Raw genomic sequence first — 19,655 nt, 5'->3', positions numbered from 1 at the left:
AGAGGAAGCGGCGCTGCGCGGGGGTGCGACAGAGGAAGCGGCGCTGCGCGGGGGTGCGACAGAGAAGCGGCGCTGCGCGGGGGTGCGACAGAGGAAGCGGCGCTGCGCGGGGGTGCGACAGAGGAAGCGGCGCTGCGCGGGGGTGCGACAGAGGAAGCGGCGCTGCGCGGGGGTGCGACAGAGGAAGCGGCGCTGCGCGGGGGTGCGACAGAGGAAGCGGCGCTGCGCGGGGGTGCGACAGAGGAAGCGGCGCTGCGCGGGGGTGCGACAGAGGAAGCGGCGCTGCGCGGGGGTGCGACAGAGGAAGCGGCGCTGCGCGGGGGTGCGACAGAGGAAGCGGCGCTGCGCGGGGGTGCGACAGAGGAAGCGGCGCTGCGCGGGGGTGCGACAGAGGAAGCGGCGCTGCGCGGGGGTGCGACAGAGGAAGCGGCGCTGCGCGGGGGTGCGACAGAGGAAGCGGCGCTGCGCGGGGGTGCGACAGAGGAAGCGGCGCTGCGCGGGGGTGCGACAGAGGAAGCGGCGCTGCGCGGGGGTGCGACAGAGGAAGCGGCGCTGCGCGGGGTGCGACAGAGGGAGCGGCGCTGCGCGGGGGTGCGACAGAGGAAGCGGCGCTGCGCGGGGGTGCGACAGAGGAAGCGGCGCTGCGCGGGGGTGCGACAGAGGAAGCGGCGCTGCGCGGGGGTGCGACAGAGGAAGCGGCGCTGCGCGGGGGTGCGACAGAGGAAGCGGCGCTGCGCGGGGGTGCGACAGAGGAAGCGGCGCTGCGCGGGGGTGCGACAGAGGAAGCGGCGCTGCGCGGGGGTGCGACAGAGGAAGCGGCGCTGCGCGGGGGTGCGACAGAGGGAAGCGGCGCTGCGCGGGGGTGCGACAGAGGAAGCGGCGCTGCGCGGGGGTGCGACAGAGGAAGCGGCGCTGCGCGGGGGTGCGACAGAGGGAAGCGGCGCTGCGCGGGGTGCGACAGAGGAAGCGGCGCTGCGCGGGGGTGCGACAGAGGAAGCGGCGCTGCGCGGGGTGCGACAGAGGAAGCGGCGCTGCGCGGAGGTGCGACAGAGGAAGCGGCGCTGCGCGGGGGTGCGACAGAGGAAGCGGCGCTGCGCGGGGGTGCGACAGAGGAAGCGGCGCTGCGCGGGGGTGCGACAGAGGAAGCGGCGCTGCGCGGGGGTGCGACAGAGGAAGCGGCGCTGCGCGGGGGACAGAGGAAGCGGCGCTGCGCGGGTGCGACAGAGGAAGCGGCGCTGCGCGGGGGTGCGACAGAGGAAGCGGCGCTGCGCGGGGGTGCGACAGAGGAAGCGGCGCTGCGCGGGGGTGCGACAGAGGAAGCGGCGCTGCGCGGGGGTGCGACAGAGGAAGCGGCGCTGCGCAGGGGTGCGACAGAGGAAGCGGCGCTGCGCGGGGGTGCGACAGAGGAAGCGGCGCTGCGCGGGGGTGCGACAGAGGAAGCGGCGCTGCGCGGGGGTGCGACAGAGGAAGCGGCGCTGCGCGGGGGTGCGACAGAGGAAGCGGCGCTGCGCGGGGGTGCGACAGAGGAAGCGGAGCTGCGCGGGGGTGCGACAGAGGAAGCGGCGCTGCGCGGGGGTGCGACAGAGGAAGCGGCGCTGCGCGGGGGTGCGACAGAGGGAGCGGCGGTTCGGGTGCGACAGAGGAAGCGGCGCTGCGCGGGGGTGCGACAGAGGAAGCGGCGCTGCGCGGGGGTGCGACAGAGGGAGCGGCGCTGCGCGGGGGTGCGACAGAGGAAGCGGCGCTGCGCGGGGGTGCGACAGAGGAAGCGGCGCTGCGCGGGGGTGCGACAGAGGAAGCGGCGCTGCGCGGGGGTGCGACAGAGGAAGCGGCGCTGCGCGGGGGTGCGACAGAGGGAGCGGCGCTGCTCGGGTGGATCCGGGATCCAGCTCACCCCATTGTGGGATCCAGGGCGATGCTCTTGGGATTGTAGAGTTCCACATCCAGCAGGATGACGCAGGTGTCCCCCTGCTTGTTACAGACAAAGATCCGGTCATCCACATCATCCACAAAGTAGAAATTCCCCGTCAGCCAGTCGATGGCCATCTGTTCCACATCTGCGGGTCCAACGAGTGAGGGGGGCGGGGAGGGGGGAAGAAAAAACACGGGGTGAGGGATTGCCACAACTCGGGGAACGAGACGCCGGGGGAAAAGGGCGATGGGGAAACTCCCAGCGGCACCGAGAGACCTCACGGTAAGAGATTTATCTCTCGCTCCCTCTCTCTCTCTCGCTCCCCCCCTCTCGCTCCCCTTCTCTCTTTCTCTCTCTCGCGCTCCCCTTCTCTCTCTCTCTCTCTCGCGCTCCCCTTCTCTCTCTCTCTCGCGCTCCCTCTCTCTCTCTCTCTGGCGCTCCCTCTCTCTCTCGCTCCCCCTCTCTCTCTCTCTCGCTCCCCCTCTCTCTCTCTCTCGCTCCCCCTCTCTCTCTCTCTTGCTCCCCTCTCTCTCTCTCTCTCTTGCTCCCCTCTCTCTCTCTCTCTCTCGCTCCCCCTCTCTCTCTCTCGCTCCCCCTCTCTCTCTCTCTCTCTCGCTCCCCCCTCTCTCTCTCTCTCGCTCCCCCTCTCTCTCTCTCTCCCTCTCTCTCTCTCTCGCTCCCCCTCTCTCTCTCTCTCGCTCCCCCTCTCTCTCTCTCTCGCTCCCCCTCTCTCTCTCTCTCGCTCCCCCTCTCTCTCTCTCTCGCTCCCCCTCTCTCTCTCGCTCGCTCCCCCTCTCTCTCTCTCGCTCCCGCTCTCTCTCTCTCTCTCGCTCCCGCTCTCTCTCTCTCTCTCTCGCTCCCCCTCTCTCTCTCTCGCTCCCCCTCTCTCTCTCTTTCTCGCTCCCCCCCTCTCTCTCTCTCTCTCGCTCCCCCTCTCTCTCTCGCTCCCCCTCTCTCTCTCTCTCTCTCGCTCCCCCTCTCTCTCTCTCTCTCGCTCCCCCTCTCTCTCTCTCTCGCTCCCCCCTCTCTCTCTCTCTCTCGCTCCCCCCTCTTGCGCTCCCCCTCTCTCTCTCTCTCGCTTCCCCTCTCTCTCTCGCCTCTATACATCTCTATTAGGAGACCTAATAGAGGTGTATAAGATGTTGAGAGGCATAGATCGGGTGGACTCTCAGAGGCTTTTTCCCCAGGGTGGAAATGTCTGCTACGAGAGGACACAGGTTTAAGGTGCTGGGGGGTAGGTACAGGGGAGATGTTAGGGGGAAGTTTTTCACACAGAGGGTGGTGGGCGAGTGGAATCGGCTGCCGTCAGTGGTGGTGGAGGCGAACTCAATAGGGTCTTTTAAGAGACTCCTGGATGTGTACATGGGACTTAATAGGATGGAGGGTTATAGGTAGGTCAAGAAGGTAGGGATATGTTCGGCACAACTTGTGGGGCCGAAGGGCCGGTTTGTGCTGTAGTTTTTCTCTGTTCTATGGATCGGCTAAAGAACAAAGGAATTTACAATTCCCTCTCCCCTCTCTCGCCCCCTCCCTTGCCCCTCTCACTCCCACTCTCCCCCCTCACTCCCCCTCCTCTCTCTCTCTCTTCCGCACTCTCCCTTTGGATTGGATATGCTAAATTGCCCCTTAGTGTCCAAAGATGTGCAGGTTAGGGTGGATTGGCCATGCTAAATTGTCCCTCAGTGTCCAAAGATATGTAGGTTAGGGTGGATTGGCCATGCTAAATTGCCCCTTAGTGTCCAAAGATGTGTAGGTTAGGGTGGATTGGCCATGCTAAATTGTCCCTTAGTGTCCAAAGATGTGCAGGTTAGGGTGGATTGGCCATGCTAAATTGCCCCTTAGTGTCCAAAGATGTGTAGGTTAGGGTGGATTGGCCATGCTAAATTGTCCCTTAGTGTCCAAAGATGTGCAGGTTAGGGTGGATTGGCCATGCTAAATTGTCCCTTAGTGTCCAAAGATGTGTAGGTTAGGGGGATTGGCCATGCTAAATTGTCCCTTAGTGTCAAGGTGACAAGTTAGGGTGAATACATGGGGTTACGGGGGTAGGGCCTGGATGGCATTGTGGTCGGTGCAGACTCGATGGGCCGAATGGCCTCCTTCTGTACTGTAGGATTCTGTGATTTCCCGCGCACGCGCACTCCCCCTCTCGCGCGCGCGCACTCCCCCTCTCGCGCGCGCGCACTCCACCTCTCGCGCGCGCGCACTCCACCTCTCGCGCGCGCGCACTCCCCCTCTCGCGCGCGCGCACTCCCCCTCTCGCGCGCGCGCACTCCCCCTCTCGCGCGCGCGCACTCCCCCTCTCGCGCGCGCGCACTCCCCCTCTCGCGCGCGCGCACTCCCCCTCTCGCGCGCGCGCACTCCCCCTCTCGCGCGCGCGCACTCCCCCTCTCGCGCGCGCGCACTCCCCCTCTCGCGCGCGCGCACTCCCCCTCTCGCGCGCGCGCACTCCCCCTCTCGCGCGCGCGCACTCCCCCTCTCGCGCGCGCGCACTCCCCCTCTCGCGCGCGCGCACTCCCCCTCTCGCGCGCGCGCACTCCCCCTCTCGCGCGCGCGCACTCCCCCTCTCGCGCGCGCGCACTCCCCCTCTCGCGCGCGCGCACTCCCCCTCTCGCGCGCGCGCACTCCCCCTCTCGCGCGCGCGCACTCCCCCTCTCGCGCGCGCGCACTCCCCCTCTCGCGCGCGCGCACTCCCCCTCTCGCGCGCGCGCACTCCCCCTCTCGCGCGCGCACACTCCCCCTCTCGCGCGCGCACACTCCCTCTCTCGCGCGCACACTCCCTCTCTCGCGCGCACACTCCCTCTCTCGCGCGCACACTCCCTCTCTCGCGCGCACACTCCCTCTCTCACGCACACTCCCTCTCTCACGCACACATTCCCTCTCTCTCCCTCTCTCACACACACACGCACTCTCTCACACACACACACACTCTCTTTCTCTCATAGACACTCATTAACCACCAAACAATTGTTCAGAGCTCCCTATTACTTCCCCAGGTGACTCAAGAGATGGATTAGTTTTACTGAGGGCTTGGTGGAGTGACTTGGGGATGACCTATTGATGTTGGAAGAGTTGTACAAATATATAAACACTGTTAATCAGTAAACGCCTTGTGTACTTGGACTGAGACTGAACTGATAGAGCACAATGAATGGAAGCAGGCTTTTTCCGCTGAGGCTAGGGGAGGAAAAAACCAGAGGGCATGGGTTAAGGGTGAGGGGGGACAAGTTTAAAGGGAATATTAGGGGGGGCTTCTTCACGCAGAGAGTGGTGGGAGTGTGGAATGAGCTGCCGGATAAAGTGGTAAATGCCGCTTTTAACATTTAAGAAAAGCTCGGACGGGTTCATGGACGAGAGGGGTGTGGAGGGATATGGTCCAAGTGCAGGTCAGTGGGACTAGGCAGAAAAATGGTTCGGCACAGACAAGAAGAACAAAGAACAGTACAGCACAGGAAACAGGCCCTTCGGCCCTCCAAGCCTGTGCCGCTCCTTGGTCCAACTAGACCAATCGTTTGTATCCCTCCATTCCCAGGCTGCTCATGTGACTATCCGGGTAAGTCTTAAACGATGTCAGCGTGCCTGCCTCCACCACCCTACTTGGCAGCGCATTCCAGGCCCCCACCACCCTCTGTGTAAAAAACGTCCCTCTGATGTCTGAGTTATACCTCGTCCCTCTCAGCTTGAGCCCGTGACCCCTCGTGATCGTCACCTCCGACCTGGGAAAAAGCTTCCCACTGTTCACCCTATCTATCCCCTTCATAATCTTGTACACCTCTATTAGATCTCCCCTCATTCTCCGTCTTTCCAAGGAGAACAACCCCAGTTTACCCAATCTCTCCTCATAGCTAAGACCCTCCATACCAGGCAACATTCTGGTAAACCTCCTCTGTACTCTCTCTAAAGCTTCCACGTCCTTCTGGTAGTGCGGCGACCAGAACTGGACGCAGTACTCCAAATGTGGCCTAACCAGCGTTCTATACAGCTGCATCATCAGACTCCAGCTTTTATACTCTATACCCCGTCCTATAAAGGCAAGCATACCATATGCCTTCTTCACCACCTTCTCCACCTGTGTTGCCACCTTCAAGGATTTGTGGACTTGCACACCCAGGTCCCTCTGTGTTTCTATACTCCTGATGACTCTGCCATTTATTGTATAACTCCTCCCTACATTATTTCTTCCAAAATGCATCCCTTCGGAGATAGACTTGCAGATAGTGAGGAACATTGTCAGAGGCTACAGAAGGATATAGATAGGCTGGAAATTTGGGCAAAGAAATGGCAGATGGAGTTCGGTCCAGATAAATGCGAAGTGATGCATTTTGGTAGAACTAACGTAGGGGGGAGCTATACGATAAATGGCAGAACCATGAAGGGTGTAGATACGCAGAGGGACCTGGGTGTGCAAGTCCACAGATCCTTGAAGGTGACGTCACAGGTGGAGAAGGTGGTCAAGAAGGCATATGGCATGCTTGCCTTTATAGGACGGGGCATAGAGTATAAAAGTTGGGGTCTGATGTTGCAGTTGTATAGAACGTTGGTTCGGCCGCATTTGGAGTACTGCGTCCAGTTCTGGTCGCCGCACTACCAGAAGGACGTGGAGGCTTTGGAGAGAGAGTACAGAGGAGGTTTACCAGGATGTTGCCTGGTATGGAGGGGCTTAGTTATGAGGAGAGATTGGGTAAACTGGGGTTGTTCTCCCTGGAAAGACGGAGGATGAGGGGAGACTTAATAGAGGTGTATAAAATTATGAAAGGCATAGATAGGGTGAACGGTGGGAAGCTTTTCCCCAGGTCGGTGGTGACGTTCACGAGGGGTCATAGGTTCAAGGTGAGGGGGGGAGGTTTAACACGGATATCAGAAGGACGTATTTTACACAGAGGGTGGTGGGGGCCTGGAATGCGCTGCCGGGCAAGGTGGTGGAGGCGGACACACTGGGAACGTTTAAGACTTATCGAGACAGCCACATGAACGGAGTGGGAATGGAGGGATACAAAAGAATGGTCTAGTTTGGATCAGGGAGCAGCACGGGCTTGGAGGGCCGAAGGGCCTGTTTCTGTGCTGTATTGTTCTTTGTTCGTATTTCTCTGGATTAAATCCTGTGGCTCCCAGAGCAGGCCAGAGGCTGGGAATCCTGTGGGGAGTAACTCACCCCCTGACTCCCTCCCCCAACCCCCCCTCCATCCACCCAAAGCCTGTCCGCCATCTACAAGGACACAAGTCAGGAGTGCGATGGAATATTCTCCACTCGCCTGGATGAGCGCGGCTCCCACAACACTCGAGAAGCTCCACACTGACCAGGACAAAGCAGCTCGCCCTCCCCTCCCCGCTCGATCGACACGCTAACGCCCCCCCGCGCCCCCCCCCGACCTTCGACATCCACTCCCTCCACCACCGACGCACAGAGGCAGCTGTGCGCACCAAATACTGGATGCCCCGCAGCGACTCGCCGAGGCTCCTTCGAACAGCACCTTCCAAACCCGCCACCTCTACCCACCTAGGTCAAGGGGATGGGAGGTGGGGGGTGTGAGGGCAGCAGCAGATGCATGGGGAACACCCCCACCTGCAAGTTCCCCCCTCCGAGACCCCACATACACACACACACCATTCCGACCATTCCTTCACTGTGGCTGGGGTCAAAATCCTGGAACTCCCTCCCTAACAGCGCCGTGGGTGTACCTACACCACACACACACACACACACACACACACACAGGGACTGACTGATGTCCAATCACAATCCTGGAACTCCCTCCCTAACAGCGCCGTGGGTGTACCTACACCACACACACACACACACACACACGGCGACTGACTGATGTCCAATCACAATCCTGGAACTCCCTCCCTAACAGCGCCGTGGGTGTACCTACACCACACACACACGGGGACTGACTGATGTCCAATCCCAATCCTGGAGCTCCCTCCCTAACAGCGCCGTGGGTGTACCTACACCACACACACACACACACACGGCGACTGACTGATGTCCAATCACAATCCTGGAACTCCCTCCCTAACAGCGCCGTGGGTGTACCTACACCACACACACACAGGGACTGACTGATGTCCAATCAAAATCCTGGAGCTCCCTCCCTAACAGCGCCGTGGGTGTACCTACACCACACACACACACAGGGACTGACTGATGTCCAATCAGAATCCTGGAACTCCCTCCCTAACAGCGCCGTGGGTGTACCTACACCACACACACGGGGACTGACTGATGTCCAATCCCAATCCTGGAACTCCCTCCTCAACAGCGCCGTGGGTGTACCTACACCACACACACATAGACGGGGACTGACTGATGTCCAATCACAATCCTGGAGCTCCCTCCCTAACAGCGCCGTGGGTGTACCTACACCACACACACGGGGACTGACTGATGTCCAATCACAATCCTGGAACTCCCTCCCTAACAGCGCCGTGGGTGTACCGACACCACACACCCGCACACACACAGGGACCCACCCCTTGTGATCGAACGCAAGGCAGCGAATGTGGAAACCGGGATGTTGAGTAACAGGCAGCAGGCGGTCACTGCCCTGCGGGAGTGCGTTCGGTGAACTCTGCTCCCGTGACCCCGGGCCGCACTCTGAACTCAGGCAACACAATCCCCGGGCCATACTCCCCTCCCTCCCTCCCCCCCCCCGCCCGCTCCCGGAAACAGCCGCCACCCTCTCCCTGGGCCGCAGGGGGAGAGCGGCCCCATATCGTTAGTTGAAAGCGCCTTCACTGAGCGAGGTTAGACGTTAATACCCCTCCCTGATTGTCCCTTGCCCCGAGAGACCCCACCCCCACCCCCCCTCCTCCCCTCCCCCACCACCACCCTCTGACGTTGCAGAGAATTCCAAATATATGTCTTGCAAAATTACACTCGGCACACCAGACGTACAAGTTTGAAGTGTCAACGCAAACAGAAGGTCCAAAGGTATCCCATCGCAGCCGACTGTATTTGGACCGTGTGTATTTGCATTGCACTCACCACCAACAGACAACTTATTCCACCGTGTTCCCTTTGTTACTGAGGGTGGCGCAGTGTGTGGGTGAGTGCGCTGCTGCCTCACAGCGCCAGGGACCCCGGGTTCGATTCCCGGCCTTGGGGAGGTCACTGTCTGTGCGGGAGTCTGTACGTTCTCCCCCCCCTGTGTCTGCGTGGGTTTCCTCCGGGTGCTCCGGTTTCCCCCCACAGTCCGAAAGACGTGCTGGGTTAGGGTGGATTGGGCCGTGCTAAATTGCCCCTTAGTGTCCAAAGATGTGCAGGTTAGGGTGGATTGGGCCGTGCTAAATTGTCCCTTAGTGTCCAAAGATGTGTAGGTTAGGGTGGATTGGCCATGCTAAATTGTCCCTTAGTGTCCCAAAGAAGTGTAGGTTAGGGTGGATTGGGCCGTGCTAAATTGTCCCTTAGTGTCCAAAGATGTGTGGGTTAGGGTGGATTGGCCATGCTAAATTGTCCCTTAGTGTCCCAAAGAAGTGTAGGTTAGGGTGGATTGGGCCGTGCTAAATTGTCCCTTAGTGTCCAAAGATGTGTAGGTTAGGGTGGATTGGGCCGTGCTAAATTGCCCCTTAGTGTCCAAAGATGTGCAGGTTAGGGTGGATTGGCCGTGCTAAATTGTCCCTTAGTGTCCCAAAGAAGTGTAGGTTAGGGTGGATTGGGCCGTGCTAAATTGTCCCTTAGTGTCCAAAGATGTGTGGGTTAGGGTGGATTGGCCATGCTAAATTGTCCCTTAGTGTCCCAAAGAAGTGTAGGTTAGGGTGGATTGGGCCGTGCTAAATTGTCCCTTAGTGTCCAAAGATGTGCAGGTTAGGGTGGATTGGCCGTGCTAAATTGTCCCTTAGTGTCCCAAAGAAGTGTAGGTTAGGGTGGATTGGGCCGTGCTAAATTGTCCCTTAGTGTCCAAAGATGTGTGGGTTAGGGTGGATTGGCCATGCTAAATTGTCCCTTAGTGTCCAAAGATGTGTAGGTTAGGGTGGATTGGCCATGCTAAATTGCCCCTTAGTGTCCAAAGATGTGTGGGTTAGGGTGGATTGGCCATGCTAAATTGTCCCTTAGTGGCCAAAGATGTGTAGGTTAGGGTGGATTGGCCATGCTAAATTGTCCCTTAGTGTCCAAAGATGTGTAGGTTAGGGTGGATTGGCCATGCTAAATTGTCCCGTTAGTGTCCAAAGATGTGTAGGTTAGGGTGGATTGGGCCGTGCTAAATTGTCCCTTAGTGTCCAAAGATGTGTAGGTTAGGGTGGATTGGGCCGTGCTAAATTGCCCCTTAGTGTCCAAAGATGTGTGGGTTAGGGTGGATTGGCCATGCTAAATTGTCCCTGAGTGTCCAAAGATGTATAGGTTAGGGTGGATTGGCCATGCTAAATTGTCCCTTAGTGTCCAAAGATGTGTAGGTTAGGGTGGATTGGCCATGCTACATTGTCCCGTTAGTGTCCAAAGATGTGTAGGTTAGGGTGGATTGGGCCGTGCTAAATTGTCCCTTAGTGTCCAAAGATGTGTAGGTTAGGGTCGATTGGGCCGTGCTAAATTTCCCCTTAGTGTCCAAAGATGTGTGGGTTAGGGTGGATTGGCCATGCTAAATTGTCCCTGAGTGTCCAAAGATGTATAGGTTAGGGTGGATTGGCCATGCTAAATTGTCCCTTAGTGTCCAAAGATGTGTAGGTTAGGGTGGATTGGCCATGCTAAATTGCCCCTTAGTGTCCAAAGATGTGTAGGTTAGGGTGGATTGGCCATGCTAAATTGTCCCTTAGTGTCCAAAGATGTGTAGGTTAGGGTGGATTGGCCATGCTAAATTGTCCCTTAGTGTCCAAAGATGTGTAGGTTAGGGTGGATTGGCCATGCTAAATTGTCCCTTAGTGTCCAAAGATGTGTAGGTTAGGGTGGATTGGCCATGTTAAATTGTCCCTTAGTGTCCAAAGATGTGTAGGTTTCTATCTTGGCTGGGGACACGACGGTGCCGTTATCCAGGGTGTGACAAAGCCAGGCATGTCTAATGGAAACTCCGAGTGTGCTGGAAGAATGATGATAACTATCTTGTGAATCACGCACGCCTTTAGCTACCAAAAGATTCCCGTGAGAGATTCCCACCCTGTCAACAAAAGCAGCACAAGACATCCGGGGAGTTGCCCTGTTCCTGGGAGTTCTCCCTTGGACCCAGTCCTGAACAACACAAAGTTGCTGGAACTGTTCCCCAACTCTTAGAACAGACATGAATCATCAGCACTGACCCTCCCACAGTGCGGCGCTCCCTCAGCACTGACCCTCCCACAGTGCGGCGCTCCCTCAGCACCGACCCTCCCACAGTGCGGCGCTCCCTCAGCACTGACCCTCCCACAGTGCGGCGCTCCCTCAGCACTGACCCTCCCACACAGTGCGGCGCTCCCTCAGCACTGACCCTCCCACACAGTGCGGCGCTCCCTCAGCACCGACCCTCCCACAGTGCGGCGCTCCCTCAGCACTGACCCTCCCACAGTGCGGCGCTCCCTCAGCACTGACCCTCCCACAGTGCGGCGCTCCCTCAGCACTGACCCTCCCACAGTGCGACGCTCCCTCAGCACCGACCCTCCCGCAGTGCGGCGCTCCCTCAGCACCGACCCTCCCACAGTGCGGCGCTCCCTCAGCACTGACCCTCCCACAGTGCGGCGCTCCCTCAGCACTGACCCTCCCACGGTGCGGCGCTCCCTCAGCACTGACCCTCCCACAGTGCGGTGATCCCACCTTCAGGTGGGGAATTGACAAATGAAATGAATGTACAAGATCTCACGGCCAGTATTTGGAACAAGAGAAGGTGTGGACCTTCCCTGATGTCCTGGGGCTAATGTGTTCCCACCTTCAATTGCAGTAAGAGAATCATTATGTTCTAATTGTCACCTCCCAGCGTGTGGGGACTTGCAAAGCTTACTGACGTTACAATTGAGTTCACTCTGTGATCCCTCCATTGTTCCCCCCTGGTCTGGGACACTGTACTAATTACAGGCGTTGCCTTTAATCGCTGGCAATGTTTTGGGTTTGTCTAGATTCTGCTATCACAGTGAGAGAAAGAGAGAGAGAGGCAGAGAGAGAGAGAGAGAGAGGCAGCGATCGAGAGAGAGAGAGAGAGAGAGAGCGGGCGCGATCGAGAGAGAGAGCGGGCGCCATCGAGAGAGAGAGCGGGCGCCATCGAGAGAGAGAGAGAGCGGGCGCCATCGAGAGAGAGAGAGAGCGGGCGCCATCGAGAGAGAGAGAGAGCGGGCGCCATCGAGAGAGAGAGAGAGCGGGCGCCATCGAGAGAGAGAGAGAGCGGGCGCCATCGAGAGAGAGAGCGGGCGCCATCGAGAGAGAGAGCGGGCGCCATCGAGAGAGAGAGAGCGGGCGCCATCGAGAGAGAGAGCGGGCGCCATCGAGAGAGAGAGCGGGCGCCATCGAGAGAGAGAGCGGGCGCCATCGAGAGAGAGCGCCATCGAGAGAGGGAGCAGGTACGAGCGAGAGAGAGGGAGCTGGCGTGATCGAGAGAGAGAGCGGGCGCGATCGAGAGAGTGCGCCATCGAGAGAGGGAGCAGGTACGAGCGAGCGAGAGCGCGCGCGTGAGCCGTGTACAAACTGGTTGGCCGTGTCCATGACCTGCACCATTCCCAACCCAACGGATCAACCCGGGAAGGTCCCCCTTGCCCCCCAACACCCCCCGAACCCCCACCCCCCCCAGGCCACTCACGGTGGATGCTGAGCGAGATGTTGACCACCCTCTCGTCCGTGAAGCCCTTGAGGTTGGCGATACGGGCGCAGCGGAGTTGGGTGTCGGACGCCGCATCCCCCACGTAGACCCAGCACACCGTCTCGTCCGCGTAGAGGAAGTCCATGGCTGTCGTCTGCTTGGTGCCGGCCGGGTGGATGAAGCTCATGCCTGCCCCCTGCAGGTTGGTTGCCATGATGTTCTGCGAGTTGGCGATCAGGAGGACCGGCGGCCTGTCCACGGGTTCTGTCGTGAGGAGGATCGGGGGGGGGGGGGAGAGAGGAGAGACGCACATTGTTATCCGAGGCTGTACCCTCCACCAGGGGGGCGAGCGGTGGGGGGACAAGAGTTGGGGGTCTCGCCTCACCTTCTCTCCCCACTCCGCATCCCTGGAAGAAGGGGCACCTGCATCGAAACACACTAACTGGGGGCAGGAGTGGGCCATTCGGCCCTGCCAACCTGCTCTGCCATCTATTATGAATTCCCGGCTGAGCTTCAAGTTCGATATCCTGATCTCCCTCCGTAATCCCTCGATCCCTTTCGCCCCAAGAGCTGGATCCAATTTCCTTCTTGGAAACCACACCACGTTTTGGCCTCAACTACTTTCTGTGGGAGTGAATCCCACGCATTCACCACCCTCTGGGTGAAGAAGTTTCTCAGTCCGAAAAGGGTTTAACGCCCTTATCCTCAAACTATGACCCCCCCCCTAGTTCTGGACTCCCCCCACCATCGGGAACATTCTTTCTGAATCTAACCCTGTTAGAATTTTATAAGTTTCTATGAGATCCCCTCTCACTCTTCGAAACTCCAGTGAATATAATCCTAACCCACTTAGTCTCTCCTCATATGACAGACCTGCCATCCCAGGAATCAGGGTAAACCTTCGCTGCGCTCCCTCTATAGCAAGGACATCCTTCCTCAGATAAGGAGACCCAAACTGCACCCAATACTCCAGGTGAGGCCTCACCAACGCCCTGTACAATAGCAGCAAAACATCCCTATCCCTATACTCCAATCCTCTCGCTATGAAGGACAACATACCATCTGCCTTCTTCACTGCCTGTTGTACCTGCGCGCTTACTCTCAGCGACTGATGCACGAGGACTCCAAGGTCTCGCTGAGTCTCCCCCCTCTCCTGATTCACACCCATTCCAGTAATAAGGGGTGACAGAGTGTGGGTTAGCGCTGCTGCCTCACAGCGCCAGGGACCCGGGTTCGATTCCTCGGGTCACTGTCTGTGCGGAGTCTGCACGTTCTCCCCGTGTCTGCGTGGGTTTCCTCCGGGTGCTCCGGTTTCCTCCCACAGTCCGAAAGACGTGCAGGGTTAGGGTGGATTGGGCCGTGGTAAAATTCTCCCTCAGTGTCACCCCGAACAGGAGTGTGGGCGACTAGGGGGGGATTTTCACAGTAACTTCATTGCAGTGTTAACGTCAGCCTAACTTGTGACACTAATAAATGAACTTAAACTTAATCTGCCTTCCAGTTATTGCTACCAACGTGGATAACCTCACATTTACCCACAATATGTTGCGTCTCCCACAGTTACCCACACACTCAACCTGTCCAAACCACACTGAAGCATCTCTGCATCCTCCTCACAGCTCACCCTCCCACCCAACTTTGTATCATCAACAAATTTGGAGATAATACATTCAGTTCCCTCTTCCGAATCATTAATATGTCATGTGAGCTAGAAGGAGGGGCTGGATAGACTGGGACTTTTTTCTCTGGAGCGTAGGAGGCCGAGGGGTGATCTTATAGAGGTCTATAAAATAATGAGGGGCACAGATCAGCTAGATAGTCAATATCTATCCCAGATAAATGCGTCGTGGTCCATTTTGGCAGGTCAAATGGGATGAAGGAGTACAATATAAAGGGAAAGACTCTTAGTACGGTAGAGGATCAGAAGGACCTTGGGGTCCGGATCCATAGGACTCTGAAATCGGCCCCGCAGGTGGAGGAGGTGGTTAAGAAGGCGTATGGTGTGCTGGCCTTTATCAATCGAGGGATTGAGTTTAGGAGTCCGGGGGATAATGATGCAGCTATATAAGACCCTCGTCAGACCCCACTTGGAGTGCTGTGCTCAGTTCTGGTCACCTCACTATAGGAAGGATGTGGAAAAGATTGAAAGGGTGCAGAGGAGATTTACAAGGATGTTGCCTGGATTGAGTGGCATGCCTTATGAGGATAGGCTGAGGGAGCTCGGTCTTTTCTCCTTGGAGAGACGTAGGATGAGAGGAGACCTAATAGAGGTGTATAAGATGTTGAGAGGCATAGATCGGGTGGACTCTCAGGCTTTTTCCCAGGGTGGAAATGGCTGCTACGAGAGGACACAGGTTTAAGGTGTTGGGGGGTAGGTACAGGGGAAATGTTAGGGGGAAGTTTTTCACACAGAGGGTGGTGGGCGAGTGGAATTGGCTGCCGTCAGTGGTGGTGGAGGCGAACCCAATTGGGTCTTTTGAGAGACTCCTGGATGAGTACATGGGACTTAATAGGATGGAGGGTTATAGGTAGGTCTAGAAGGTAGGGATGTGTTCGGCACAACTTGTGGGGCCGAAGGGCCTGTTTTGTGCTGTAGTTTTTCTATGTTTCTATCTTTTCCCAAAGGTAGGGGAGTCTAAAACTAGAGGGCGTAGGTTTAAGGTGAGAGGGGAGAGATACAAAAGGGTCCAGAGGGGGCAATTTTTTCACAGAGGGTGGTGAGTGTCTGGAACGAGCTGCCAGAGGCAGTAATAGAGGCGGGTACAATTTTGTCTTTTAAAATGCGTTTACATGGGGATAGAGGGATATGGGCCAAACACAGGCAATTGGGACTAGCTGAGGGGTTTAAAAAAAAAAGGGGGCGGCATGGACAAGTTGGGCCGAAGGGCCTGTTTCCATGCTGTAAACCTCTATGCCTCTATAGGGACTTGGGAGTCCTGGTTCAAGGTTCTCATGGGCATGGACACCCAGATCCCTCTGTTCATCCACACTACCAAGTATCTTACCATTAGCCCAGTACTCTGTATTCCTGTTACTCCTTCCAAAGTGAATCACCTCACACTTTTCCCGCATTAAACTCCATTTGCCACCTCTCAGCCCAGCTCTGCAGCTTATCTATGTCCCTCTGTAACCTGCCACTTCCCTCCGCACTGTCCACAACTCCACCGACTTTAGTGTCATCCATATGGATGATATTGGAAGAGTGGAGGTTAGAGGGGCTTTAGACTGGGTTCCACAGGTCGACGCAACATCGAGGGCCGAAGGGCCTGCACTGCGCTGTAGTGTTCTATCTGCCAGTCAGCTTTCTACCCGTCCCCAGGCTAGACCCGCAGCGAAGAGCGGCCTACCATTCTTGGCTTTGCAGGACCGGTTGTCCGGCTGTAGAAGGTAGCCCTCCACACAGCTACAGGTGTACGAACCCTCCGTGTTGGTACAGGTCTGGCTGCAGGTCCCGTAGAACATACACTCATCAAAATCTAATGTCAGAGGGGTTGAGGGAGGGAGAGAGAGAGAAACACAACAGGGTGAAACACGTGGTCACAACATCCTTCACCAATAACAACATCAGAACCAGGAGCGGGAGTGGGGCCATCTGGCTCCCCTCGGGGGGGCCCTGCTCCCCCCGTTCAATGAGATCTTTTCGTGGACTCAGCTCCACTTACCCGCCCCGCTCACCGTAACCCTTAATTCCTTCAAAAATCTATCCATCCTTGCCTTAAAGAACATTCAACGAGGGAGCCTCAACTAGAACATAGAACAGTCCAGCACAGAACAGGCCCTTCGGCCCACGATGTTGTGCCGAGCTTTATCTGAAACCAAGATCAAGCTATCCCACTCCCTATCATCCTGGTGTGCTCCATGTGCCTATCCAATAACCGCTTAAATGTTCCTAAAGTGTCTGACTCCACTATCACTGCAGGCAGTCCATTCCACACCCCAACCACTCTCTGCGTAAAGAACCTACCTCTGATATCCTTCCTATATCTCCCACCACGAACACTATAGTTATGCCCCCTTGTAACAGCTCCATCCCACCCGAGGAAATAGTCTTTGAACGTTCACTCTATCTATCCCCCTCATCAACTGGGCAGGGACTTCCCACAGATTCACAACCCTTTGTGTGAAGAAGTTCCTCCTCAACTCAGTCCTAAATCTGCTCCCCCTTATTTTGAGGCCATGCCCCCTAGTTCTAGTTTCACCCGCCAGTGGAAACAACCTCCCTGCTTCTATCTTATCCATTCCCTTCATCATCTTATATGTTTCTATAAGATCCCCCCCTCATTCTTCTGAATTCCAATGAGTATAGCCCCAGTCTACTCAGTCTCTCCTCATAAGCCAACCCTCTCAACTCCGGAATCAACCCAGTGAATCTCCTCTGTACCCCCTCCAGTGCCAGTATATCCTTTCTCAAGTAAGGAGACCAAAACTGTACACAGTAACTCCAGGTGTGGCCTCACCAGCACCTTATACAGCTGCAACATAACCTCGCTGTTTTTAAACTCCATCCCTCTCGCAATGAAGGACAAAATCCCATTCGCCGCCTTCATTACCTGCTGCACCCGCAAACCAACCCCTTGAGATTCCTGCACAAGGACACCCGGGTCCCTCTGCACAGCAGCAAGCTGCAATTTTTTAACCATGTAAATAATAGTCCATTTTGCTGTTATTCCGACCAAAATGGATGACCTCACATTTACCAACATTGTACTCCATCTGCCAGACCCTCGCTAATCTGACGCGGCAAAACACGCGCTCCGAATCTTGGTGCCAACGCTGACGCAACTGAACGGGGCTGCCTCAACTCTCGAGACGCTCCAAACCTAGACCTTTCCCAAAAGCCTCTCAAGAGAGGAGCGACCGAGAGACTGCCTACCTCCAACCAGCTTCGGACAGCAACGGAACCAAAACTAAAAACTTGGGACTTTCTCCGTGGAAAATAAACTGTCCCCTCGGGCATCACCTGAGAACTGTCAATTATCCCCAAAGGGGATGGCGATGTCCCAGTGCTATTATCGCCCGACTAATTAATCCAGAAACTCAGCTCCTGTTCTGGAGGACCAAAAGGGGGGGGGGGGGTAGCGATGGCCTCGTGATATTATGGCTAGACTGTTCATCCGGAAACTCAGCTACTGTTCTGGGGATCGAATCCCGCCCACGGCAGATTGGTGGGAATTTGAATTCAATAAAAAAAAATCTGGGATTAAGAATCTACTGATGACCCATTGTGGGGAAAAACCCATCTGGTTCCCCTTTAGGGAAGGAAATCTGCCGTCCGTACCCCGGTCTGGGCCTACACGTGACTCCAGACCCACAGCCAATGTGGTTGACTCTCAACTGTCCCTCCAAGGGGCAACTAGGGATGGGCAATAAATGCTGGACCCAACCAGCGACACCCATGTCCCACGGATGAATTTAAAAAACACAACACTCCACCCCCCCACCCCTCCCACATGTACACCCTCGTACGCTCGCCCCCAACCCCCATGCACCCACCCTCGTGCGCCAGGGTGCGTACACTGGCCCTCAAACAGTCGCAACGCCTCCCCCCCCCCCCCCCCCCCCCCCGACACTCCATCCCCCATGGCGAGCGTGACTCCCTTACGTGCTCCGAACCCCCACCCTCGCTCGCCCCCCAACCCCGCACCAATGCGCACACACCCTCTTCTCCCCCCACCCCCCTCCCCCAGCCCCCCCCCCCCCCCGCTTATCCTGACCATCTCCAGTCGGAAGGTTTCCCTCGAACCCCGGGGGAGGGGAAATAGAAAGCAGGCCTCACCCCCGCCCCCGCCCACACGCACCCACCCACCCACCCCCCTGTCGCCCACTGACCTCGGCAGGTTTTGCCATCCTCAGACAGGGCATAGGAGTTGTTGCAATAGCAGGCGGGACCCTCATGCGTGGCAGTGCATCTGTGGGTACAGCCCGCTCTTGTGCAGTTCTCGAGACCCTCTGGAGGGAGGTGGGAAGGAAGGAAAAAGGGGAGGGAGGGAGGGGGGAGAGAGAGGGAGGGAGGGGGAGGAAGAGAGGGAGGGAGGGGAGAGAGAGAGGGGGAGGAGAGAGAGAGAGGGGGGGAGAGAGAGAGGGGGGAGAGAGGGAGGGGGGAGAGAGAGAGAGAGGGAGGAGAGAGAGAGAGGGGGGGAGAGAGAGAGGGGGGGAGAGAGGGAGGGGGGGAGAGAGGGAGGGGGGGAAGAGAGGGAAGGGGGGAAGAGAGGGAGGGGGGGAAGAGAGGGAGGGGGGGAAGAGAGGGAGGGGGGGAAGAGAGGGAGGGGGGGAAGAGAGGGAGGGGGGAAGAGAGGGAGGGGGGGAAGAGAGGGAGGGGGGGAAGAGAGGGAGGGGGGGAAGAGAGGGAGGGGGGGAAGAGAGGGAGGGGGGGAAGAGAGGGAGGGGGGGAAGAGAGGGAGGGGGGGAAGAGAGGGAGGGGGGGAAGAGAGGGAGGGGGGGAAGAGAGAGAGGGGGGGGAAGAGAGGGAGGGGGGGAAGAGAGGGAGGGGGGGAAGAGAGGGAGGGGGGGAAGAGAGGGAGGGGGGGGAAGAGAGGGAGGGGGGGGAAGAGAGGGAGGGGGGGAAGAGAGGGAGGGGGGGAAGAGAGGGAGGGGGGGAAGAGAGGGAGGGGGGGAAGAGAGGGAGGGGGGGGAAGAGAGGGAGGGGGGGGAAGAGAGGGAGGGGGGGGAAGAGAGGGAGGGGGGGAAGAGGGGAGGGGGGGAAGAGAGGGAGGGGGGGAAGAGAGGGAGGGGGGGAAGAGAGGGAGGGGGGGGAAGAGAGGGAGGGGGGGAAGAGAGGGAGGGGGGGAAGAGAGGGAGGGGGGGAAGAGAGGGAGGGGGGGAAGAGAGGGAGGGGGGGAAGAGAGGGGAGGGGGGGAAGAGAGGGAGGGGGGGAAGAGAGGGAGGGGGGGAAGAGAGGGAGGGGGGGAAGAGAGGGAGGGGGGAAGAGAGGGAGGGGGGGAAGAGAGGGAGGGGGGGGAAGAGAGAGGGGGGGGAAGAGGGAGGGGGGGGAAGAGAGGGGGGGGGAAGAGAGGGGGGGGGGGTGGGGAGAGGGGGGGAGAGGGGGGGGGGAAGAGAGG

At 58.0% G+C, this 19,655-nt stretch overlaps 1 protein-coding gene across 1 annotated transcript; it reads right to left on the bottom strand.

Annotated features, from left to right (window-relative positions):
* Window positions 1–1,891: 1,891 nt before the first annotated feature.
* On the bottom strand, window positions 1,892–18,545 carry LOC144490915 (low-density lipoprotein receptor-related protein 1-like; the record flags this gene model as incomplete). Its single annotated transcript, XM_078208599.1, has 4 exons — window positions 18,427–18,545; window positions 15,945–16,073; window positions 12,598–12,861; window positions 1,892–2,054 (listed from the first exon to the last, which is right to left on the bottom strand). Coding segments are annotated over exons 2-4 (542 nt in total), but the record flags the coding sequence as incomplete, so codon positions are not given.
* Between the last annotated feature and the right edge of the window lie 1,110 nt (window positions 18,546–19,655).

The sequence above is a fragment of the Mustelus asterias genome, unplaced genomic scaffold (assembly GCF_964213995.1).
Source record: "Mustelus asterias unplaced genomic scaffold, sMusAst1.hap1.1 HAP1_SCAFFOLD_4023, whole genome shotgun sequence".
Taxonomy (NCBI): Eukaryota; Metazoa; Chordata; class Chondrichthyes; order Carcharhiniformes; family Triakidae; genus Mustelus; species Mustelus asterias.
Note: the sequence above shows the minus strand (reverse complement) of the source record. Positions and strands in the feature narration are given on the sequence as shown.